The sequence below is a fragment of the Maylandia zebra genome, linkage group LG8, assembly GCF_041146795.1.
Source record: "Maylandia zebra isolate NMK-2024a linkage group LG8, Mzebra_GT3a, whole genome shotgun sequence".
Taxonomy (NCBI): Eukaryota; Metazoa; Chordata; class Actinopteri; order Cichliformes; family Cichlidae; genus Maylandia; species Maylandia zebra.
The window spans coordinates 19,697,343-19,724,308 of record NC_135174.1 but is presented as its reverse complement, the minus strand read 5'-3'; the positions used below and the strand labels follow the sequence as shown (position 1 = coordinate 19,724,308).

The 26,966-nt window shown below is 37.7% G+C and overlaps 1 protein-coding gene across 1 annotated transcript; it reads right to left on the bottom strand.

The window, feature by feature from the left end:
• Positions 1 to 1,997: 1,997 nt before the first annotated feature.
• On the bottom strand, positions 1,998 to 26,584 carry polr3a (polymerase (RNA) III (DNA directed) polypeptide A). Its single transcript, XM_004561254.2, has 31 exons — positions 26,367 to 26,584; positions 25,426 to 25,561; positions 24,719 to 24,856; positions 24,256 to 24,427; positions 24,005 to 24,159; positions 23,512 to 23,751; positions 23,197 to 23,359; positions 22,893 to 23,029; positions 22,688 to 22,791; positions 21,980 to 22,121; positions 21,303 to 21,443; positions 21,111 to 21,180; positions 20,742 to 20,869; positions 20,526 to 20,664; positions 19,892 to 20,056; positions 19,544 to 19,716; positions 17,084 to 17,195; positions 15,738 to 15,856; positions 15,208 to 15,345; positions 14,490 to 14,660; positions 10,864 to 10,977; positions 8,629 to 8,715; positions 8,463 to 8,545; positions 7,537 to 7,707; positions 7,017 to 7,110; positions 6,756 to 6,848; positions 5,944 to 6,108; positions 4,773 to 4,937; positions 3,078 to 3,209; positions 2,854 to 2,986; positions 1,998 to 2,769 (listed from the first exon to the last, which is right to left on the bottom strand). The coding sequence occupies exons 1-31, from the start codon at positions 26,408 to 26,410 to the stop codon at positions 2,621 to 2,623; spliced, it is 4,173 nt and encodes a 1,390-aa protein (XP_004561311.1). The 5' UTR covers positions 26,411 to 26,584; the 3' UTR covers positions 1,998 to 2,620.
• Between the last annotated feature and the right edge of the window lie 382 nt (positions 26,585 to 26,966).

Sequence of the window (26,966 nt, the reverse complement as noted above, 5' to 3'; positions counted from 1 at the left end):
TTTAAACGTTTTAGGACACTGGCTCCCTTTTGACTCTTTTATAGTCCAGTCCATGAAGCTGAACATTTCTGGAGGAATGCTTATTGTTTGTTGAACCAGTTAACACTTACCTATGAATCATTCAAGCATACATAAGGCTCTATAGTCAAGGCTTGAACCATGGTTATAATTAAACACAGCAGACAACTTAGCAAAAAAAAAAACATTTTAAATTGCATCTTTAGGCACTTGATTATAAACAGCTTAGATAGATAGAAAAGCTTATACATAGATTTAGAAGCAAAATAAGTAATTTTCATAGCAGTGTATTAAGTTTTATGCTTAAGTCCCACCCTTTTCAGTGCTAAATTTAGACAGTTTGAATAATACTGGAGAGAACAGGCTGGGTATCAAAGTGTAACTACTTTGTTTTCACCTGTTGCTTGAAGAAAGGAAACACCTTCTACTTGTGATCTCAAAAGAAAGAAAAGCAATGTTAAAAAATGTGTTGTGTTACTGTGAATATCTAAGCAAAAGAATATGAACAGTGAGACAGTTTAAACCTTATTGTGATGTTTCAGTTTTTTCCTCCCCTTCTACTCAAAAGAACAGAATTTCTCTTCCAGAGTAGTTATGTGCTTAAGGACACACGCACAGGGGCAAACATTTCTGAAAGAGGTTATTAATGGGACTCATCAGAATTCAGCTCAACCTGATATCTTGCTGTAGCACCTGTAATGCTAAGCAAACTAACAGATGCCTTGCAGCAATATGAAATACGCAAGTGCTTAGTTATATTTGAAGAGTCAAAAAGAATATGCCACCTAAAATCAGTCTTTTAAATATCAAATATTTACCCCATATAGACAATAAATTCTGTTATTATTAGTTCTCAATTATTCTATTCATGGAAGCCATTAAGGATTCCAGTGTTAACCCAAAGTCACAGCAGGGGAGGGGAGAGGGCGTAATTGGTCATCGGAGATAAAACGATAAGATTTCGCCTGCAAGCTCCAGGGGTCTTCTGAAGTTCACAGATGAGTTTCCAATGAATCAGAGAACGTGACTGGCATACACTGTTATGGGCAAGAAAAAGGTTAAACACAAACCTTTGGTTGTTGCATTCAGATTAAAAGAACTTTCACTGGCGAAGGCTGCCACTACCAATGACAAGTTAAAAGGATAAAACAAGCCAGCTGGGCCCCAAAAAGCATTTTGACCATATTACTGTATTTTCCATTATAGCACTCCAAAAGCCTTTTATTTCCTGATAGCACAGAGACAGGAATGATTCTTTTAACTACTGAGCACACAAGTACTTACCGGTGTACTGGACTGAACTTTGATCTGATCATCTCTATATTTGATGTCAAACCTCTTTCTACCAACAACATGAGTAAAATTCAAGGCTTTTCCTTGAAAAACAAATTTAACTACATGGGGAAAAGCACAAAGATAACTCATTAGCCATTACACATTAGTTTCAGCGAATGCAACTGCACTCAAATTCTTAATTTAGAAATATAAGGAGGCCATTTAAAAGCGCTTTTTAACCATGAGCTTTTAGGCTATACAGTCATATGAGTGCTTATTTGCAGCTACTTCAAGTAACAGACATTCAAATGAAAGAAACTGGGGATCAGCCAAGCTACAGCTGCCATCAGAGCAGCTTGAGTGAATTAATCAGTTAAAGGTAAACTAATAAGAAGGTGCCAATTTAGCTCACTTGTTCAGCAGGTGACCGTATGCGTTAGGTTATCTGGTGAGTCTCAGTGGGCTATAGCTTTAAGTGTGAATGGTGCAAAGTGGAACTTCTTTTTACCTCTCCTCATATATAATCCTTCCACTGGATGGCTGGACTCTGCACTAGATACAATGAAAAAAAACACTAATAAGGACTCTAAAAAGACACAGTTGTAAATTGAGGCTACTCAAATAAAATAAAAAAATAGCACACTAAATTGGATGGTATGACCCTAAAACACTGCTGTAGAAATCACTGTAAATACCAAAGAACATGGCTTTGAGTAATTTATTTATTACATTATTTACATTATTATAAGAACAGGTTTCTTACAAGATGTAAAAAGATCAACTTCTGAACTGAAACTGAACTTCTCTTGAACTGAATGTTGAAGAAAAAATAAACCCAATAAAAATGTCAAACAACCAAATATGAGCTTTGCGATGTGGGAGAAGCTGCAACGCTAAGATGCAAGCAGTTCATATATTATGCAAAACTAAGTACCAGCACAGAAGAAATCCATTCTGTTTCATAATTAAGAGGTAATCTTTCTCATGTTAGCGAGACACCTGTTTATAACAATGTTTTTCACAGTGTGATCAGTGCAGGAACACAAGATTATGACCTTAAAGTGTTTACATTTTTGCTTTTTTTGCTGTTACCCAAAATTTAACTTAAATAAGTAATTCTACCTGGAGCGCTGCTAGCCTTTTAAAATGAAATTCAGTCTTCTCACAGTTTATCAACCAACAAAAATACACAATCCCATTTTCTGTTAAATCCCTAAACAGAAAATGATGTGACACATTGGCAGGCACTTCTGTACTAGTTGAAGATAATATTTGTCAGCTATGAAAAAAAAACCTTTAAATATCCCTGCTGTTTTGTCCTTTGATGCTATGTGATCAAAGATAAATGGAAGTCTGGATTGTCAAAGAGGAGAGGCCTTTTGACTGGAGAGGGATCTCTGTCAGCCTTGTGAAGCAGTTTAAATAGTCCTGTTCCAATATTCATTGGAATCCCCATGATGATACACTCAGACACACCTGAAACAGGAACACAGGGGGATGTTAACAGGCCAGTCAAGTCACGAAGATCAATTTCATTATGCAGATGAAACAGCAGCTTACCACAAACTGAGTCCTTCTGTCCAAAATAGGCAGCATCAAAGAGATGATCGGCTGTCTTCTCAAAAGAAGCCAGCATGAGGACACTCTCCTTCATTTTTGCTAAACCAAACCTGGTGATTCCCAGGATCTCACCCTTAAAGGATAGAAGATGGTTACATTAGTTCCCCTACAAGGAGATGAAAGGATATTAATTCATGTAATGTATGTAGATCAGCGGTTCTTACCTTATAGGACATGAGATCTGCAAGAAGCATGACGTGACGTCGGTCAATGCTCATTCCGTGGTTCACCATGGTGTACTGAATCTCGTTTATGATTGTGGATCTAGCAGCCTCAATGCCCAAGGTCTTCTCAACCTATCAAGTGCACAGAAAAGCTTGTTTAAAAAACAAACACATTTTAAAAAGCCCTGATGCAGACTCCCCACAGCCAATTGAAAGTGTTCTCAGTTCCTTCAGCTGGCATAATTTATGCGATTGTTTTCCTTCTTTTTTTTTTTTTTTTTTTTTTTTTTTTTTTTACAGTTGACATTTTAAAACGTGTCCGTTACTTCATGCACTTTGAGCCAACAGGTTCATCCAAGAAATTCATTTATTTATTTTAAACGCACAAGAGTGGATGTATTAGAAAACTTAGTGCTCCATTTGAGTGATGAAATATCAAAAACTGCCAGCCTACAAGGACAGCTGAATACTCAGTGTAGCAGCAGCAACAACTTCCAGCTCTCTTAGAGTCCTTTTGTCTCACAGCCTGTGTGTCATGGACCAGGCTTTGTGTTGTTAGATAAAAGCATTAATGCAAAGTAGTGAGAGCTGATCTAGGCTGAAACACTTTTAAACTAGCTTTGCTTATCTTAATTAATTTATTAATTAATTTATTTAACTTGTATCATATAACAAGAAAACTTGATGAGCCTCTAACACATATTTCTACTAATTTCTAACCAAACGATAACACTTAGGGACAATATTAGACACAAATATGATGACAATTTAATTAAAAGTGAATGAAAAACTGTGCAAATGTTTTTGCCCATCAATGACAGCAAAAATGTTAATGCTTCAGTTGTGCAGTTTTTTTCTTTTTAAATCTTCAGCTTGGATTTTCAGAGTGATCCTACTCTCATCATGGGAATGAATAGCCTGTTAATTTTGGGCTTCTAATAATTTTTTTCACTTGCTATTTTTCCAGGGTAAATAAGTGTTCAAGACACATCTTTAATAACTTTAAAAACAAAAGGAATTGGGCACACAAACACCCATTTCTGAGCATTTAACCATTCCAACAACAAGAAAATCAAAGAGTGCTGTAACAGCTGACAGGTGGCAGCTAACCCTGGTGGCATAATGGTTGGGTCTGTAATTTCTAAACTGTGCTTAAACGTAGGGTCTGTGCAGAAAACCAACCAATTTCAATCAACTCTACCAATTCTCCCAAGAGTGGGCAGATATTCAGCCAAAATTGTGGTCAAGATGCAATTTGCTAAAGCCATCGGCTCAGATAGTAGAGCAGATCAGCTACTGATTGGAAGGTTGGCGCTTCGATCCTTGGCTTTCCCAGTCTGCATGACAAATATCCTTGGGCAAGATACTAACCCCAAGTTGCCCCCTGATGTGTTCATCGGAGTGTGAATGTTCATTAGTTTGCACTTTAGATGTGCTTGTATGAGCTGGTGTGAATGAGGCATGTTGTATAGAGCGCTTTGAGTACTCCAGGAGAGTAGAAAAGCGCTATATAAGAATCGGTCCATTTTACAAGCCTGTGTATATATTTGAGCCTGTATGTATACTTTTGAGCCTCCTGTGTGCATAAAAGAAAATTCAACATAAAACCTCTGCACCCCATTCTTCTTTTTTTATATCAATAAAAATGTATGATGTACAAACATTTGACACTGGGGGGAAAAAAAAGACTCATACCTCATAAGTATTGTTTGAAGTGGTCCTACTTCCGTTCACGCCATGTGTCGCCATTACCGCTCTCAGGTTGTCCCCCTCCACCAGGAGCTTGTACTTACTCTTGCTGCTCTGTTCGTCAATATGAATGACAGCTCGGGCAACCTCCGGTATCCCTTGAACCACCACCTTTCAAATGAGTAAGTGCAAACAGTTAAGACAAGAAAATACACAGGACTCCATGTTATCCCTGCTTTGAGAGCACTTTAAGCATTAAACAGTTCAGAACATGTACTGAAAAGTATATTCTGTCATACATTCACAGTGACATATTAAATCTTTACCAAAATAATAACGGCCAAAAAATTCAATTATATATATATTTTTTAAACCGAGGAGTTTATTGAGCCTTCAGGTAAAAACAAACAAAGAAACAAAACAACACAATAACAACATCAACAATAAAGTTAAATGCATATATTGTTTTTATGGGTCAATTTATTTCTCAAAAACATAATGGGGGGTCACAGTTAGAGTTAATAAATAATCACACTGATGATGTAGGGGCCTCAAAAACCCAAGACATGATATGAAATACGATACACTTTATGTTAAAGGTTTAATATGGTTATCACTTTCACAGCAGCCTTTCCCACCTGCTGCTCAGACCATCTGTTTACAAGGGTAAGATAATGATAAGAAAGTCAGCTCAAAGGGAAGGAGGAAGGCAGAGAAAATAAAGTTGATTTTTGCTCTTAAATAAAGGATGAACTAAAGGTTTCCACCAAGGCCAAGAACACAATAAATATACTTTAATGGAGTAACGCTGCATGACTTAGTGCTTAAACCAGAGTGAAAGAATAAAAGTAAAGCAGTGAAAATGAGCACAACAGGTCCACTGTAAAACACTCTTAAATATTTTATTGAACAGAGCAATTAAACTAAAAGGCAATTCAGTGTAATTTATAAAGCCCAGTATCACAAAGGAACAAATTTGCCATCCAGTGTTCAGCTGCTCCACATCCATACAGTATTCTCAGACATCGGCAGAAATCACAGTGCAGCATCTGTGCTTTCTAAACATGAATTTTCCATAGGTAAGAAGCCCTGACCGGCCTTGACCTTGAATTCAATTTGCACACAGAAAGCATGTGTGCACAAAAGAAAACAACCATTGCACACGTGACATTCTCACCTTGGGAAGTTCTGCTTTTAGTGACTGCAGCACATAGTACATGGAGCTTTTGCTGTTCTCTCGAGGAGACACGCACACCACCGCCTCCCCGTGTACAGCGATGTCTGCCGGTTTGACTCGCAGTTTAGACATGCAGATGGAGTAACGCACCGTTTCTGCATTTACCTGAGAAGAGACGAGAAATCAAAGGCACAGCTTGTTTTCTTTTCCACGCCGCACAAAACGCACTTCTCTTTAACCTGCAGGCACTCATGAGTCAGAGCACTGTGCTGTAGCTGCTACTATTAAAGAAATGCAGTGTTATCATATTTTAGTAGGTAGAGAAAACAAAGAATTCAGTGTTCCAATGGTTTAAGCTATGCAGACTTATCTGTAACTGCACATAAAGCAAAAAGTGAGAGTATAAAAACATATGTTTTGATTTTCCCTTATTCTAAAGCAGTTCAACCAAAACCCCAACATGTACTGAAAATATGCAGGATGAATTACATCCTGAAATCAACCTTGAAGGTATAAAAATGAACATTATTTCTTCTTCAAATATAATTGAGAAGCTAAAAATAGTAGAAATGAGGACACAACGAAGTCTAAGCAGCGCTGGACAGTCCGTTTTAACATTATCCCCGAGTTCCCAGGCCTCATACGTACTTTTACAAGCACAACGGTATCCCAGCTTACGTAAAATGACAATTAAAACTATAGATTAACATCCCAGGTGCACTAATTCAGAACTAATTTAGATGTGTGAAAGGAGGGGGAAGTGCCTGAGATGTTCACACAAAGTGGGAGTAAAAGTAATAAAGCTGTGGTACCTCCAGTCGCAGCAGTCTTATTCTCTCCAGTGACAGCTTCACCAAGATGAAACAGTCATCTGGAAGGAAAACCTCTTCTATGTACTCAGAAATCTGTAAAGGACAAAATGAGAACCTACCTTATTACAGCTCTGTACAGCTTGTTCTTTTCTTTTTTTTTTAAAACAACACCTCTACTTGAACCATTGACATCCCTTAGTAATGATTTCAAAGCTTTGATTTGTAAATAAAAGGGAGGGAAATCTGATTGGTTCAGGTTACCTCTCCTAGAAGAGTCTTCTCAATTCTCCCCTTCACCAGCCTGGCAAAGTCAGCATCATCTTCCACATCCAAATGAGCCGTGATTATAGGAGTGCTGAGTGGATTTTCAATAGATAATTCAAAACAAATTAGGGATGTATTCACTACTGTGACACAAAACACCATGGGCAAGCATAGCTTACTCTGCTAACTGCTCTAATTCTGTGTGTAAGCCATGGATTGAAGCAAGTGATCAAATATATTCTCACAATAAAAGTGGAATGGGCAGCTTTAGAGCTGCAAAATCCAGCACTGGCGTCTGACAGTAAATGTCAAACAGAAGAATTGCTTCCATTCAGGAAGGCGGAGGTCTTGAAATCGTTCTTACTCCATCTTGCAGCAGTAATTTTCAGCGATGTTACAAAGACATCAAGACAAAGCCCATGGCCAACTTTGAATTGTGAGGTATATTTGTCTTTTTGTCCTTGGCGCAAATGACAGAGGGAATATAATGAGACATCTCCATAATTGAATATCATACCTGATGTTCTTGGAGGCGTTGATGATTTCTTTGATGCGAGGCACTCCTAGAGTGATATTCATTGATGCAACACCAGCAAAGTGAAAGGTTTTTAGTGTCATTTGAGTACCCGGCTCTCCAATGCTCTGGGCACAAAGGGCCCCAACTGCTGATCCTGGCTCCATCTGAGCTCTATCGAGAAACGAAAAGAAAAAAAAAATATATATATATATATATATATATATATATTACAAGACAGAGTCTCTAAGCTGAATCAGCTTTCATCAAACTGACAAGTAAAATTGGAGTTGCATTTAAACTAATGTCATTTTAGCAGCTCTCAGAAAAGATGAATGATCATTTGGGAAACAAAGTCAACCACTTAAAAAAATAAAACGAAATCTTAACCCCAGGCTGACTCTAAAAACAGAAATCACAAAAAACATGGTTAACACAGCATGCTATTTCAAGCTCCAGCAGAGTTTAGCGCAGTGCTGTCAAAGGAACAATGATGGCCAGTCACTCTGCACGGTTTCTGATGGCATAAAGCCTTCTGACTTTTTCTCTAGTACAACCATTATAGTTTGGTTTTGAGTGAATATTTCTGGCACCTCCACATCCTTACCAAACTTTCAATAAACCTTTCAGTACACTTCTAAGTGTTTGTTGCATTGCCTTTTCATTTTCTTAAAATAGATGAGTTGTTCATTCCTCCCCAGCTTCAACTACTTTAAAGCTTTTTGAAGCACAATCAGAATTGATTACAAATTTCCTCTCAATTGTTCTCTATATTTTGGGCTGCGTATGTAGTAACAGGGACTTTTTTATGATTAAAAACCAAAGAGCAACCATTTTTGGCTCTGTGGTTACCTAATGGAAGGATGGATGGACAGATGGAGCCGAGAAACAAAAATAACAAGCCTCAAACTTGGATATGAGTCTTGTACCTCATGTATTTGTCTCTGCAGGTTTCAAGAAACTTCTCCAGCTGGGTAGGAGTTACACGATCCAGCTGATAAAGAACCTTTGGCTGTAAATACAAGACAGAAAGAATACCAATTATTTTTCAAATGCTGTGAGGCTGAAGTTTGTTAAGCCTTGCGTGACACCTACCTCACTAGTCCCATTGTCATTGATGCCGTACTTGTCTCTAGTCTTCTTGATCCTTTCTGAAATGCTCTTAATGAATTTCTTTATTTCCTAAAGTAGAGAGGAGAGAATAAATTCCACCTCCAAACTCAAACATATCCTCAACAACAAATGCTGCTGTCATGCAGCTGTTAGAAATCACAAACTGTTAAGGAGTGGAGAACTCAAGCGCCCAGTACAACACACTGACAAGTCTTCTTTTAAACATCAGCAACACTTTAAAATGAGCAATCAGATGTTGGAAAATCAGTACAGAACAACATCAGGCGCTGTTTTATTATACAACAGCATCAGCAGGATTATTCCATTAATGATTTCCAATTGTCACTGACACGCCATTCAAAATTCACCGCATGCTTGATAACTGTACCTCCAGGTACTTCTCTGCGCCTGTGTCAGTTAATTCCTTCATAAAAGGGAAAAGAGTCATGTTTGTTACCATCAGAAAACCCATTAACTGCATGCAGCTGGCTTTGGGTTTGGATGACAGCATGTCTCTCTGTATTTGATTAAAAATTATTATTATTATTAATATTTTTTCATCGTTTTGATGGTCACTGTAGTGGCTATATTAATTTCTTAAAGTTCTCTCTTTCTCTTATATTTAATATAACCACACTAGGACGGACAAGCGCCTGTTTTTATGGGTTGTGGTTCGCAACAACGACGGTAACACCATCGCATAAACCTTTCACTATAAAGCTCAAGATCCTGTTGAGATTTTTCAAAATAAACTGAATCACCTGAAAGAGCAGATTATTTACGGATGAGAATTAAAAAAGAGTCGCCAGGTGCTAAAAAAATAAACCTTAGACTCAAACGTTAGAACAGGCTTTTCCCCGCAGCACGCCGTGTAATAAATACTGAAAAATAAAACGGCGGTCGTTACAACTTATGTCTAATAATGTAGTTTCATGCATCTGTTAAAACACTCGACTCCAGCAACATGACGCGCAGCTGGAAACACTTCCAGCAAGTCGAGCTGCCCGAGATTCACAGAATTTACAGAAAATGTTACATTTTTGTGATTTATATCGTTATCGGACGATAGAATTCTTATATCGGGATATGAGATTTTGGTCATATCGCACAGCCCTACTCACAAAGGCACTAAATGAATTATTCGGCTAGTCCACAACAAAGTAATTATGCATTCTCGTTTGGTATCATTTGGTAAAAACTACTTTTCAGCTTTTTCTGGAGAATATTATTAAGGCTCCCTCTCACTTCCAACAGTGAATGATTTAATAATTGATCAACATATTGATTCATTTTGTCTTATAGGGTTACATCTGGCTGCAGAACGAGGAACAGAGCAGTTTAAATGATTTGGCACGCCTGACTTATTCCAACCGTCCGACTCCTCTAAGTACAGACTACAAAGGACATGTATTATCAGTCTTCCGTTTCAACCAAAGATCTGATGTGTGCTACATTTTACTAAAAAAAAAAAAAAGAACAAAGAACAAAGACCAAACAAAACAAAAATAAATAAATAAAAACATACTCTTAGCCTCTCATACCCTAAATAAAAAACAGTTTGTTGTTGCTTATTTTGAATTTTTATCTCAGTGTATTTGATATTGTGGCCTCTAAGCGTTGTGCTATATCATATCAATCCACCATAATACCAGCATAAATTCTTATGTTTATTCATTTAAAACTGTCATATCACGATATTAGTGCTATAGCAAGGCCATTTGCCTAGTGCACAACCTCAGGCATGTCTGCAAATAACAGTTATGTGTCAGCCTCTGATAATAACTTGGTACCTAAAAAGGGAGCTTCTTCAAGAAACTCCAACTAAGCATAATACTTAACCTGTTCTCGCTAAAGGTGGAAACAATTTTGTTCCATCACCTGACGAAAAACACAGACTACAAGCCAGTGATATGTTACCCAAATAACTAAATCAGGTGGTGCAAAAGCCAAGGATGGATGGAGGTTACTGCTGCAGTTACATGGCAGAAAAGTGGTAAGTAGTCATGATTTACAATTCCCAAGAAAAACACTACCTAGCTACTTTCGTGCTTATTTTAACATCTAATATAACCACTAAGCTTACTGTGAATCAGTTTCAATTGAAACTCTATTCATAATAAGCTACGCTATAATAAGCATAATAAGCTATGCCATAATTTCCTAATTAAAAAAAAAAATCTATAAAACATTGTTAACCAAATACTGCGATGGGTTTACCTCCAAGAAGCTGTCTCTACAGCATAAGAAGTCAGCCCTTTTCATGATAGCGTCTGCAGTGAGGACCAGCTCGTTTTGACTCAGTGCAGGCTCATCTGGACACGTGTAGACCGCCTGGGAGGAACAGAGAAGATCAGAAGCACTCACAGTTCAGCTGTAAATAGCTCATGATGGTTGATATTAATAGCAGCTGAAAATGCTTCAAAGTGAACATGAAGAAAATGTACTATATACTTTCTGTCCCAGTTTAAGGGTCAGTGCTTTGAGCATATAATATGTAAAAGACAGCCACTCTAATTATTTTTTTCATATTTATCCTTTAAAAATTTGTCTACAGACTGCACAGCCCTTGGCAATGAGCGGATCAAATCAGAACACCTTTCCAGTAACAGATTCATATTAAATGTATTAAACTCATTAAATTATCGTAATTATTTGAAACATTACTGGCAAAAAGCTGTATTTGTTCTCTGCTGGTTATCCTAGTTAAAAAGACCTCGTTTAAGAGATATGGAACCTCTAATGCTGCAAGCTTGTGATTTCTATTTGGATCTTAGAGAGTGATTTCAGAAAAACAACAACGCTTTTAACCTCAATGACAAGCAGCAGATTGTGTACACATGAGACATGACCTGACGGTGAATAGAGCAATTAATCGTTAATCCTACAGGTCAGTTCAAAGATTCTCTGTGGAAGGCAGTTTAGCGGGCAGAGTAAACTGATTTGAGTCATTTTAAACACTTACAAGGTCAGAAATTCTGAAAAATATGTTAGTAAGAAATTAGTTGGCTGCAATTTCAACTATTCAGCTGTTTGTTTTTTGCCTCTCCAGCTCAAAAGCAGACTGTTTACAGTAGCAGGAAAAGAAAACAGCAACATTTTAATATTCAAATAGTTTCAGTACTGCTGAACAAAACCAGTACTCCAAACCATAAAATGTGCCTTTTTTAATTAAACTATGTTTGTTTTTTAATCACAGCTTTTTTGTGTGTATATTTGACAAAGTACACATTAAAGATGGACGTAGCCAATGTACATCCACTGCCTTGTGGAATCATTTTAAAGTCTAAGAGTTTACACTATGGCCGACATTACGTTGGGCTCTTGTACCCTGGAGTTGCCATGTTTAGTGGGTGGAGTCTCAGCTAATCCGCTGAATTCAAGTGGTCAGTTGAGCCTTTAGTTTGTGTAACACCCAATTGCCCACAAGGTGGTAACAAATTACCTGCACAGTCAAGGTTTGGAGAGCAGAGATCAGACTAGTGCCATTTGACCACAGCCCATCTGTTACCTTTACATAGTTTGCGCTTTATCTCAGTGCAAGATGTTTTTTCATTACTTGAAGGACTTTGATGAACATTTTCGGTCATAGTATTTGGGTTTGCATTTCACTTTTGTCTGTAGAGTAGCCTATAACATCAAAGTACCTGGCTTTTTAAACAGATAACTCGTAATTAGTAAGATGTTTTTCTGTCGTAACCTGTGGGTGAATTACTGCCACCTTCTGGAATTAGTAACACATCATACCAGTCACCGGGTCCAAGAAGGAGTTGCAGAAACATTAGATTTTTCAGAAACTTCATGTCTGCTTTAATATTAAAATATCATGGTCATTGCTACAATAAAGCAATGATATTAACACTGACAGCTAGGGCTGCTCGATTATGGCAAAAATGATAATCACGATTATTTTCACTGAAATTGAGATCACGATTATTTGACGATATTTATTTAACCCTTTAAGACCTACTATAGAACCAAGTCCACCAGAGCTTTTTTTTTTTTTTTTACATGCTGTAGTGCCATTTGTGGGAGCATTTCAAGTTGCTATACATCAATACAACTGTTATAGCCCATATTTTAATAATATGTATGCATTAAGTCCATAGTAATTACATAAATTGCAAAAAAGTGCAATAAACTACAAAAAAAATTGAAAATCGCTTTTGTTTTGTTTACATATATTTCTACTTGGAGAAATTTAAGAGGCTTATCCCTCAAAACTTTAAATACAATAAAGTTGCAAAAAATAGTTTACAACAACAGGAAATTTATTTTGAGTGTCTTCATAGTTTTATTTTGGAGATACAGCAATTTTTATATACTGCAGGAAAAACAAAAAAACAATCCTATGATGCAGATTTGCAAAGAAAACAGCAGGTGCATCATTTCACTGTGGGAAGTGTTACGAACAGCTGATGGATCGGCAAAGCGTGTTTCTGGAATATTATGTTTTTGTTCCTGCAAGCGCTTTTTATGCAATTTTTGCAAAGCTATATGTGGAACGAAACCGTGACCGAGGACAAGCTGATGGCATCAGATGTAAGTACAACTCCTCCGGTTTCATATGCAAAACTAATTATTGCGCTAGCTTACACGGTTCAGGTTCTACAGGGATTTAAAAATAGTTACGCAAAACGGAGCGTGCTGCTCTGACCGGCTTTAAAGGGTTAACAATGACTTTAAAAAATAATATAAAATAGTGTGCAACACCACTGAAGTTTTTTTTTTTTTAAACTCTCTTTTCAACCAACGGCAGTCACTCTCCTCTCCAAATAACTTCTGCTTAGCTTTCCGAGCTTCCCTCGGGTCCTCTTAATCAGCGGTCTCCAACCTTTTTTGCGCCACGGACCGGTTTATGCCCGACAATATTTTCACGGACCGGCCTTTAAGGTGTCGCGGATAAATTAGGGAGGGGCTAATAATCGGCTCAGTCATTTTTAATGATCGTTGAAAGCCCAGATTGTAATCGTGATTAAAATTCGATTAATTGAGCAGCCCTACTGAGAGCTGTAGGAAGGAACAAGCAACTGTTTTTAAAAGTTTAAACGGTTGAAGAGTCAAACTAATCTTTATCAAGTTGAATACAATGAATAGAAAAGGCTGATTCTAAATGGATGATGTCCTTTACGCAACCCTAGAAAATGTACTTTTAAGCTAAAATAATGACTGTGGGGGGGCTGAAAGTTGTCAAATGTACTATGTCTACATTATTGACTACAATAAAACAATAAGGTCCCAAAAAGTTGATTCTGTTCATCTGGACGTAGCGTCTTTGGTAGGAGAAACATTTTGTTACTCATCTAAAGAACATGGGATGAAATATAAAGATGAACAGAATCAACTTTTTGGGATTTCCTTAACTGGGCATGAGCATGCGTCAAGGCAAAACAATTAAAGGTTACATTACATAAATCGTATCACTGCTTATATAAACGCATGAAATCATCAACACATATCAGATTGAGATTCTAAAGGCTGGGATGTGCTTACGCCTTTTTTTTACCCCATTAATTCCTGCACTGAATTTTTTAGCTAAATGAGAAGGACTCTTGTTTATCCAGAGTAAGTGGCTTCTCACGGCTTTTTCATCTTAAAATTACTCCTTGAAATAAACCAAATGAAATAAGGAGATCTTTTAAAAGGCAAACTATAACTATAAACAATTTATGAAAGTTCAACTATATGAAAATGGCCGACAAATATTCAATTAAAACGTGACTGCAACAGAAACAAAGAATAAGGGTTATTTTAAGGCTGAAGAAATTAACTTCTACTCTGGTTCGCACATATTTAGTGCACAGAAATTGACTGCTTGTCAAGCTGTCGATTTCTGATTAACTCACCCGAATGTTGTCCAGGACTCTCTTAAACTCCAGTGGCTCATCCTTCCCCTCCATTGCAGCGGGGTCCAGGCCATCACCACCATAAATGAACTGGATGATGTCGCCTGTTGAACTGCGTACTGTGAGGTCATACTGTGAGCACAAATCCTCCAGAGACTTCACCAGACGCCTCTATTAAAATACAGAGAAACGACACAAAATAATAATGACACTGACACATGCGATGGAACTGCAAATTGCATCAACACTGCACTATGAGTGTGTAACCACAGTCCGCGTAAATGAATAAGAAACCCTAATTAGCTATGATGAAAGTGCTCCAGATATGATTATATAATAATATTACATACTATGAAATCTTAATATTTAATGTGCAAAGTTAGACTGATTTAAAAAATAAATTAAATTATGGGAATGAGGCTTTTTTAACACGACATACTGCAAGGAGAATGTGGGATGACATTTTTCCTTTTTTCACAATTTTATATGATCTCATGGATTAATAAATAAAACACTGAAACAGGCAATATTACTTTGTGCAATAGAAAATTTGCTGGGGGGGGGGGGGGAATCAATAAAAACTTAAAATATAACACGCAAAAAAAATGCTAGCATCCTGGGGACAAAGTAAAGACCTGCAGCGACTCAGTGTCAGCAGTAGTCGTCAGAAGTGAACTGTGTGAAAAGGCTCAAAAGAAATGGGTCCAAAAAGCTTTACCTGCATGTAACCAGTCTCTGCAGTTTTCACCGCAGTGTCCACCAGACCCTCTCGACCAGCCATGGTGTGGAAGAAGAACTCTGTGGGTGTCAAACCGGAATAGAAGCTGTCGGCCACAAACCCTTTAGCAGCAGGCAGCTGTAGAGAAATCATCAGTGAGCTATTAATAGAGCTTTGAGTACTCTAAGAAACTGTTATCCAGTTGCACTGTTATTTTCTCAGAAAAAAAAAGCAGCAAAGAGACTAAACATAATGAGACTAGAATTGATGAAAGCTTTTGGAGTATTGGATGCAGGGGTAGCACAATGAAATAATACTACGAAATAATCAAAGTGTGTCAGAGCCTTGGATGCAACACATCAGGTCTACAGTCAAACACCAAAGTTTGTAGCATATAATCTCCAGTTACAAGAACAAGCCTCAACAATTAACTGATTAATAAATCACAAAAAACAGATCCAGAACTACAACATGAATGGCACTTAAGGAATACATAGTAACACAATTACAACAAATAAATAAGGTCTTACTTTTGAGTGTTTTTCAAAGTGAGGCAGGGAGCGATTCTCAAACCCATTAGGTACCCGAGAGCCGCTTATGGCCTGCTGGCCCACACAGGCAATCATCTGAGATATATTAATGAAGGATCCTGCGTTACACAGCAGGGACAGATGAAAAAGTGAGACACACTAAACAATTTAGCACTTAACAGGTTGGCAAGCCCTGAAAAATCTATCAACTAGAAACACTGTAGTTTAACGGTCTCTTTATTAACAGCTTATCAAGCCTACTGAGTTTTGTCATGCAAACAAGAAATATAGCAATCTTACATCCACCTGTTCACATGGTGACGCAGGGCCTAGCTCATGAACAGTGTTATAAAATGTTAAATGTAACTAATGCTACTAAAGTTAGTTCAAACATTAAAGATTAGGGCTGTAACTGTGCTGTGACAGGGCTGTAACACACTTTATTTGAAGACAGTGTGTCATTATTTCCATGGCTGTGTCTGCAATACCCAATATATTGGACTTTGTTTGAAATCATATAGTAAGAAAAGAAAAACCAAAACACTCAACTAGAGCCAGCGGTGGACAAAAGTGTCCTTGAGCCTTGTATTTATGCTCAATGCGAGCTTCACTTTGTGATTTCTTGTAGCTGATTTGTGAAGAGAGAACACTCGCAGATTCTGGCTGTGCAGTGAGGCCAATTAAAACTGTCATTTAAAATGCAGTGTGTGTTAGCATATCACACGTTTAATAAAACTCCTGTGTCTGCCCACCTTTCAACGCCATCCTCGCTAGAATGTTGTAGCTAACGGACAACACTGCCAGCATATTCCTGGATTTTATGGTGTATAAGTATGTTAACATAAATTGTCTTCTGACAGTAACAATCAGGCTCTGAGTGCATATGAATGGAAGAAATTTTACTTCTTTATTGCCTTTGAGTTAAGATTATGTTTTCTTGTTCTGGCAGCAATGATTATGAATTTTCAATCATAATATACACATAACTGTATAACTTCTATAATAGCTTTTTGTCCTTTGAGTCCTTGAGTGTCGTTGTAAGTCTGTTAGTGCTAATAAGCCTGACAAAAATGTGACTGTTGTGGTATTATCTGATTATGTAACCAGGCTCTTTTGGTTCCTGTCTTACAGTTTTTCTGTCAAGTCCTTCACTATTTACCATTACAAAGAGCTAAAAAAAACATCCATCCATGTAAATATTGTATTGACAACAAGAAGAAGCCACTTTGTGTCTCAGAGCTCTTCAAAATATTTTTTTCCAGCTGCACGTAGGCACGGCAACACCTTCATCGACCATTTATATGAAGATTTTACGATTTGTTTTGTTTGCTTTCCAGTTAGCTTACCTTTGGACCCGCAGAGAGCCATAATTAGAGGGCTGTTGCTCTTGTCCAGCTCCCTTAGACAGGCACTACCAGCTCGGTCTCTGATGACAGACAGCTCTTTCAAGATGAGAGCCTTTTAACAAACACACACAAAATGATCTTGAAAGATGGCACACCAACATCTATCCTTTTTTGGTCTTCTCTTATACACAAAATAAAAATTTAATATCACACTTCCTTTTCTTCAATACCTTAAATAAAATCTTGTGAAACTTTCTGAGCCTATAAATATGAACAGAACAAATCACAGCATTCAACATTACTTTTTAAGCTTCCACAGACAAACTGGATGATTTCGTGCTGTACTCTCCAAAAACTAGCCCAGCCCAAACACATTGCTCTTTCTCAGCCTATGAAAACCCCGATGATTGGACGGATCATCGTTGGAAATGGCCCCTCTGCGATATGACGACTATCGGTCAGTGAAGATCTTATTTAAGGTCAGTTGTTGCCAATGTGCAGCCTACCGTCAAGTCGATTTCAGAGCTTGAACAATTTTGGAAGTATTTGTGCCTTTTATTGAACAAAAGGTGCAGACAAACAGGAAATATTGGAAAGACAAGAGATACAGAAATTAGATCGTAAAAAGTCAATTTGTTGAGAAACTGAAGAAAAGTTTTGGGTTTTACTGGCAGCGCTTATAATTAATAACATGCGAGAAAATAATGAAATCACCACATCTGGATGATGTTCATTCAGCTTTCTTCTCAGGTTTTTAGCTAATAAATAACAGATATGACAAAAAATGACATTGGTTTAATAACCTCAAAAAACTTATAATTTAGATATATCAATTAATGGTGTGTTAATTTCCAATCAAGCAGAGGAAGAAAAAAGGAATAGGGATTCATAAAAAAACAAAAGACATCAGATCAGGTACTTTGTTGCTCCTCCCTGGGCTTTTATAATGACCTTAACCGTTTGAGTTAAGGCCTTAAACTGATTCCAACTTTCTCGAACACAAGCAGTCAGTTCAAGGTTTGCAGGATGGAGCCTTGTCATGGACTCATTTTCTTTTTTTTTTTGGTAGTTTCCACATCAGCTGGATTGAGAGCCAGACTGCTTGTTCGCCATGTCACTCTGTTAATTTGCCAGTGCGGAAGAAAAACTTTAATACTCTTTGTTCCTTGGCAACATGAATTGCACTGAAAATAGCATCTTTGTCACCAAACCTACTTTCTATCTATTATCCATCAGTGGAATGAGAGAAGACTAATTTTTCTGTGTGCATCTGGGCCTTTACTACTGAGGTAATGATTGCCATCCTCTTTGGTCTATTACCTGCAATGTAAACCCATAACATAAATGAATCGAACAATTTGCTTCTTTTCTTTGCACACCCACAGACCACTTTGTTAGTTACATCTGTCCATCTTCTCATTAATGTAAATGTCTAATTAGCCAATCATATGGCAGGAACGTGATGCATTTAGGCATGTAGAAATGGTCAAGATGATCTGCTGAAGCTGCATCAGAATGGAGAAGAAAAGCAATTTAAAACATCCAGTGAGCTCCAGTTCTCTAGCTGAAAATGACTCTGTCAGGACAGAGGATGGCCAGGCTGCTTCAAGCTAATAGGAAGGCAAAATAAACTTTACATTACAACCAATGAAGGCAGAACAGCATCTCTGAATGCACAAACCTTGAACCAGATTGACTATAGCTGCAGGGGACAACACCAGGTGCCACTCATGTCAGCTAAGAACATGAAACTGAGCCTACCGTTCACACAAATACTGACCAAACCACAGCTGTAACACTTGATTAATTCTTCTGTTCTTCTACAACAGGTCTACTTCCAACAGCACATGCTCGCTTTTGGAAGATGGAGTTAAAGACTTATTATTATGCTAACAGAAGTCTTCATTCTCAGACTGCAGGCTTACTGGTGGCTCCTAGAGTTTCTAAAAGCAGAGTGGCAGGCAGACCCTTCTGCTGTGGATAAATCTCTAGGTTCAGGAGACACACACCCTCTCTACTTTTAAGATTAGGACTCAAAACTTTTCTTTTTTGATAAAGCTTATACTTAAAGCTGGATCAGGTGAACCTGAACCATCCGTCGATTACACTGCTATCAGCCCAAACTGCTGCTGCCGAGCATTTCTTCTTCACTGAACTCTTTTCACTCCCCAGGTGTTTACACACCACTGCAGCATGTGACAAAATGTTTGTTTTGTCCCATCTCCCTTAGCTCTTATGTTTCTTTACCTCCTAACTCTTTACCTTGCCATATAAAGTGCCTTGAGCCAGCTGTTGTTGTAATTCGACACTATGTAAATAAACCTGGATTGAATAGAACTGAATGACTCACAACTGGTGTGGTGTTCAAGAAGTAGTGGGAAGGTATCAATTAAATGAAAAAGCTTTCGTCTCGTGCGGTGATGAAATGTTTCAGCAATGATGCAGATTGTCCATGCCTACCTCCAGGGTTTCTTCTGCTGTGCAGCCTGGCTGCTGCTGCAACTTGCCCGTGTCCAAAGCTTCGATGTATTCGTCACACTTCTTGTAGCCATCATCCAACAGGTCCTGCTTAGCCTTCAGCAGACCCTGGCCTGGTGTAACATCCCCGATTCCAATAGAGAAACCCCTGTTTGCTGAAAGTTGAGGTTAAAAAAATAATTCTGCATTACTTCAGGCTAACCCTTCTGTGTAATCGTTTATTGTTCTTAAAGGGTTTTGAATTTTCTAATATAAACCAAGACACTAGAAGATATCTTGGCATATATCAGACCTAAGAAATAAGTAATAAATTCCTTGTAGACCACCTACAGAGATACACAGGAGCAAGTCTTGCCAAGCGAGACATGGCGTTGGCAGCCTCCAGCTGTCCCCAGTCCCTCAGCAGGATGTAGAAAATGTTATTCTTCGAGCCAGATCCCAAGGTGCTCTTATCCATGCTACCACACATCAGCTCACTGTTGTGAATCACCACAACTGGGGATATGACAAGAATAGGACAAACAGCGATGCTATTAAATCCAGAATAGAAACACCAGGTGAATAAAACATCGCACCCCGTTCGCCTCGAGACACCTGACACCTATCTGACAGGACATTCTCAAACCTCAAAGGAATTTCAGGAACATGATTACTGCTTCTTGTTTTTGCTACATTTTCTGGAATCACACTAAAATTTGATGAACTCTCCTAGCGACGGGCAGTTACTCAATCTTATTTTTTGCTCATATGTTACTGCTCATACAGGCTTCATTAAACGTTTCTAGGTAGTTGCTGACAAACAAATGTAATCCATTAAATGTATTTAATTTCAATCACAATCAAACTTTAAAGCCTCCTCCTGAAACTTCATCGCTATAAAGACGTGTTTGTAATGTGAGATGTAGTCAAACAAAAGCTTTACACTTGGTTTCATTAGGTGGACGTCTTTACTTAAGAAACTCACACGAATCATTGTGACAAAGGTCCTCTCCCTTGCCGCAGTACTGTTTGCCCTTGGTGCGTAGGTTGGCATTGACTGGACATTCCTTACTTGGCTTCAGGATTAGGCTGAAGATTTGCTTTCCTGTCCACAGAGCCATGGGCTGACAGACACAGAATAGATTATTAGTGCTGGGTCACAAATATAGACTTATGTAACCAGCTCAGCAGTGTGGAGTACCTTTATTATGGCCGGGTGAGGGAGAGAGATCCTAACTCTTTCATCTTTACCCACAAGGATTGACGCTACTATTTGGCAGGCTTTTGATCTGTCAAAGAAGGTGTCCTTCAGCGTCAAGAGGTAAGCACCTAGGCAGTACAAACACATTGTTAATTCACGGGAAATTAAAAAACAGGTGCCTTTCAAATATTGCAAAGCTGCACACCCATCTGGTAGAGAATGGATTTTTTTTTAAATACCTCCCGATTTTTTAACTATTTTCTTAATATTTCCATACATTATACATCTATGTATGATGCTTTTGAGAACCGGGACACTCGTATCATACAAAAACATCTACAGTTGGCTACCACACATCACTGCACTGACCTGTCAGGAAGTCCTGAATAGCAGCAATCAGGGGTTCGCCATTTCTTGGAGTGACAAGATTAGCTTTGGTCTGAAAGAAAAGATAATGAGTTGTCTAACTGCAGTTTCCTGTAGACAGCTTTTCATGTGTTCAAAAACCACATCTGTCTGTGTGCAGTTTGTTTAAACACCATGTAGTATAATGACACATACCCCCATGAGGATAAGAGCCTCAGCTTTAGCTTCTTCAGTTTGAGGTAGATGGAGATTCATTTCGTCCCCGTCAAAGTCAGCGTTGTATGGCGTGCACACACACTCGTTAAACCGAAATGTCCTGTGAGGTTTGACCCTGGCCTGTGTGTTAGTTTGAAAAGTGCCAAAAACTATGTCATTCAAAAGGATCCAACTAAAATATTTCTCATTAGTCAAGATTTTTTTTAAAGTAGAGAGAAAGCTAAAATGCGAACCATGTTCAGGAACCATGTTTTCAGTGTGTAACAGGTAATTATTAAATTTTAAAAAGTGCAAATAGATTATTTTGACTGCAACTGTATTCTACTTTAAACATTTCTAGATGTGCGTGCATTGACTTGACTTAGCACTGGGTTTAAAAGAACCTTTGCAAGTAAAAAGTAAGAAATAACGTCAAAAAAAACTATACGCAAAACTACGATCTTTGCGGATAAAACACGAGGAGTCCTAAAACCTAGTTAAGATGTTTTGTGTGTGTTTGCACACCAGCAAAAGAATCGTATGAAACATTTTCAATCTTGTTTTCTTTATCATTTTCATTAGAAAAACAATACGTTAATAATTCTCTGTGTGGCTGTGAAAATTATGGTTACAATACCAGTTTAACAAGTATTTAGGGCAAAAAAAACCCATCTTACAATGTGAGCCATGATGCTGAGTTTGTGCAGAGAAGGCTGTCGATTGAAGAGGACGATGTCTCCATCTATTAGGTGCCTTTCCACCAAATCACCAATCCTCAGTTCCTGGGCAATCTTTTCACGGTTTCCATATTTTAAAAACCTGACAAACAAAAAACAGTAGATAAAAAAGATTAATTAATTAAAAAAAACTAAACAAAAAAGGGAAATAAAAGGAAATTCAACAACAATTCACAAGAAAACCTCTCAGCTGCAGTCATTAAATGAAAGTTTTCTACTCAGATTACATTTATGCCTCAGTTCTTCAAAGGATATGATAACAAAGTTTGGAAGATACAGATCTTGAATTGTGACAAGCAGCTTGTCAGCCGAAACTTTACATGCACGATCTGCTCTTTCTAGTTAAACAGCCCACAGGCAGCGATACTGAAACACTTTGCTCCTTTTTCAGACATTCTCACATCATAGATGTCATAAATTAGATTATTACCGGTTTTCCATTTTGTCAGTGTATAAACATTTGGGAAGTGGTACTTTTAAACCATTTAAATTCCATGTGTGCCCACTAAAGATTATCATCACATAAAATAAATAGAATAATGAACTTGAGCTGTATAGACTAATAAAAAGAAAGGATATTTTAAATATTAAAGCAGAGAGAATACAACAGAGTATGGTGTAAAATAAATACAAAGTCCTAAGCCTCACCTTTTTATCTGAGTGTGTCTGTTCTGTATGAAGTTGGCTCCAGGGTGAACATCAGGACCATTACGGACCAGTTTCCTCATTAGCTCCAGATTGGCTTTGTTTACCTTGAGATAAGCCAAATTCAGATACAGTATTACACTCACAAGGATTAAAATCAAAAATGGGTATTTAGTGTTATTTCTGCTAATCATGGGAGAAGATTTACCCTCTCTGGGTATGTCAGGATTTTGGCCACATGCACAGGGACAGCCACCTCATCAATCCTCAGGTTTGGGTCTGGAGAAATGACAGTTCTGCCAGAGAAGTCCACTCTTTTGCCAGAGAGGTTTCCTCTGAATCGACCTGAGTCGCCATTAGAGTAGACAAAATCAGTCATTTAGATACTTAAACTCTTCATTTCTCAGTGTGATGTACAAGCAACATAAAAGCAAACATCTGCCAAGTGCCAAAAAAAGTAAAAATTTAATTAAATGTTGCTAAATTAGCCAAAATTTTATTACACACTATACCTTGCTTTCCCTTGAGCCTCTGCACAAAGCCCCTAGTCCACTTTTTAGGTGCCATATTGAGGGGGATACCAGAAAGTTCACTATTAATGTAAAGGGCACACTGCAGCTGGAGGAAGTCCCAGTCCTCCATGATCATCTGGGTTTTTGCTCCTGTCATACGATGCTGCAAGAGAAGAGTTTGTTAAGTGGGACATCTCCAATTAAACAATACATTTGATAACTCTATTACAGACAGACTTTTTATTTTTAAAGGATTGATGATTTGAAGATGAATCTTAATTGCCCCTGCTGTTAACCTGTACAGTTGAAAGATACCTTTTTAATGACATCGTTAAGGAAGATTATCTCTGTTAGCTTCATAGTGAGGTCGTCTTCATTGGTGCCAGACTTGAGGTCGCTGACAACAGACGGTCGGATGCAAAGAGGAGGCACAAGGAGACGGGTGATGATAAGGTCTGCGGGTTTCCCTGCTTCGGGGTTCATCAGCAGCAGAGGGATGTCCTCTTCAGAAATCCTCCTGAACAGGTTCAGCACCACCAGAGGATTCAGGTTTTCCTGAAAAGGGAATTAGAAATGAGTTCAAAGAATACATCGATTTTTCTAAAACATAAATAAATACATAGAAAGAAATTTTAAAAATCCCTTACATCTAAAATAATTGCTTTTAATATTTTTCTAAATTATCCATAAACCATACAGTGACTGTAAGCCACAGCCATGTCGATATATTAGGTCTACTTTTTGGTCCTTTTTTAAAATAAGACCCATGTGTTGCCATATGACGAAATTAGTAGTAAAAAAACTTCACCTGTGCTCTGGTCAGTAGTGGCTCAACCAGTTTGTTGTGTTCAATGGCAATATCAAAGGACTGCAAGAAATCTGACACAAAAGCATCCACCACTTTCTTGGTCGTCTTATACTTCTCATGGATGATCTTAAGTAGGCCACACTTTTTGACTGGTCCTAAAGAGTAAACACACACACACACATTGATTTAGCAATCAAGTCAGGGTGGCTTTTAAAAAGAACCAGTTATGAAATGGAAAGGTCTCTTCTCACCATTGAAAGCAGAACAATTTAGACAGACTGTCCTTTTGCGGCATTTATCAGAGATTTTCTTCTTCAGCCCACGTTTCTGGAGGTAGGCCAGGTTAGGCCGTTTCAAGTAATCCATGAACTGCAGCTTCTCTTCTTTCGTCAGCATTATCCTTGAACATGTCTTACAAATCATCTGGATACACAACCCATCAGAAAGAGGGGACTGAATTATCGTTTCTCACAAGTCTAAAATTATGAAATGCATTGCATATCATTTCACCTTTAACATTTGGCAATACAACAAATGATAACTCAAGAAATAAAGAATCTCTTTATTTCTCGCCTATTTATGGCACTCTAGTGACACCTAAAGGAGAAATACTATTTTAAAATGTGCCTTGCCATTCCTTAAACATGTACTCTTGGAACAATGAAAGGTTTGTAAGATATTTTAGTCACTACAACAAGAAAACACTGGATTTACCTGTAAGATTCCTATTGTGGCTTTGAAATAACCAACATGAAAACAGGGCAGCTCAAGATCCAGGTAGCCATAATGTCCTAAACAATCAGCCAGATTCTTCCCACATGTCAGGCACGGTCTGTCTTTCTCACTGGTGCCCTGCAGAAAGCACGAGATCGGAGAAATAAGGCTGAAATATGAGGATTAACTCAATGGGTAATTCAAGACTGTTTTTGATGCACCAATGCAAATCTACCAAACACCCATATAAGAGCTCAGTGGTGTAAAAATCAAGCATGTGGACTTCCCCACTGTGACAACCCCCTGTGAATAAAGGAGCAGCCAAAAGAAGCTTTAGTGTGCAAATGTTAAAATATTTGAAGTTAAATGTTTAAATATGTCATAATAAAGAGTGAAAGCTCTTAAAACAATACCATTATGTTCTTATTTATTCATAAAGTAACTTTCCTTTATTTAATTTTAGAAAAGTAGAGGCAAACTATATAAATACAAGTGTATACACACGTGTACACAAAGAAAATGTCTCTCTCATATGCATGCCTTTATACCACAGCTTCCATTAAGCCTTGAGCCTAAATCTCAAAATGTATATTTAAAAAAGTATATCTTCTAACTAGATCTTATGCCCTGTATTTCTGTATTTATGCATTTCTCAGGTGTTTTCTTGAGTCATTGCAAACAGAAGTAAAAAGTCTTCCATGTCATACCATACGGTGGTCCAACACTCCATAGGCCAGTGGAGTGTGTTTGGTGTCCTGGCTGTAGAGATTTTTACTGACCACCTGGATGTGGGCCTGCTGCCGCATCTGCTCGGCAGATTTCATGCCGAAGCAGATGTGGCTTCTGTAAACAATGACATAAAATAAAGCAAAAACAAATTAAAGAGTTTAATACCTCAGTTGGTAACAAGAGAAAACATAAGCAGGACTGCTTGAGCTCTGGTCCAGCTTTGGTCAGAAGTTTATAACCAATGTCATAGTCATAGTAATCTTGAACTTTAAATGATTTCTTTGAACTGTTCTCATAATGATTATACAGGACGCATATTTAATGGATTTAAATGTAGGCCTCCTCCTTTATTACTCCATCCATTTTGTACATTGTCAAAAAGTGGATGAAACTAGTAGCAAAAAGTTCTAGAACATGATGCTGCCATTATTATGCTTGACAGCTGGTACCATGTTCGTAGGTTTGAAAGCCTCACCTGTCCTTATCCAAACACACCTCTTGTCATTCGAATCAAACTTTTCTCCTTAAAGTATTTGGCTCGTTCGTGTCCTGATCACAGCTGTATTGTTGTTGGAACCACTTTTTCTAGCATATCACAGGCAAAGCTTACAAGAAAACCTATAAAATCCCATCTTGAACTTACTGAACTATTGGGTGACGCATGCTTACAGGGTGACACTAGCGTTTACGTGACACTTAGTTGCCAATATGCAGATTCAATGAAGCTTATTTACTCATTAATCACACTTTTTAAATGCGTCCATAGAGGCTTTCAACTCTATTCCACAATTACGTTATGTAAGTACGACTAAATTATCCGGCAATTCAGAACTATTCTTATATTAACTACCTAAACAACTTGTGTGGATAACCGGCGAGCTAACCAGGCTAACAGGAGTCCTCTCTCGGTCATACTCACATTTTTTTGGCCACATCTGTCTCTCTGAACTGCTCCTTCACCATTTTGGCTGCTTCTACTACATTAATAATATTACACGAAAGTAAATTGTTATGTTGTCCTCATTGCAGGATGCTAAGCTACAGAAATAGCCAGCATATTGTCATGTTGTGAATATGCTAGCAGTCAGCAGCATGCAATGTGTTGATAGCATGCATGGGAGCCACCGTGCAGTGCTGCCTTCAGGGTCTATTTGAAATTTAACAACACGTACTCTGATTGTTTTAGCCCTTACAGATTTAAAAAACAAAACTATAGGAAACTTACAAAAAGATGCTTTCACCGAATAATACTGGATATATTTAATTATTTGAATATATAGACATAAAAATCCACTTTTTCTTTCTAAGCTTCTTAGAATATAGACATAAAAATACGCATAGTATCTCCTTCTTAAAGAAATGTGGCGATCATATGCTGAGTTAATTTTAATTAACAAAGGCTAATTTTATAATATTCATATTGTGGATTTTTGTTATTAAAATTTACACTCGATTGTCTTCTCAGCCTAGTCCTACAAAGCTTGTTTTTAATTGCCTATTTATTAAAAATAATAATAAT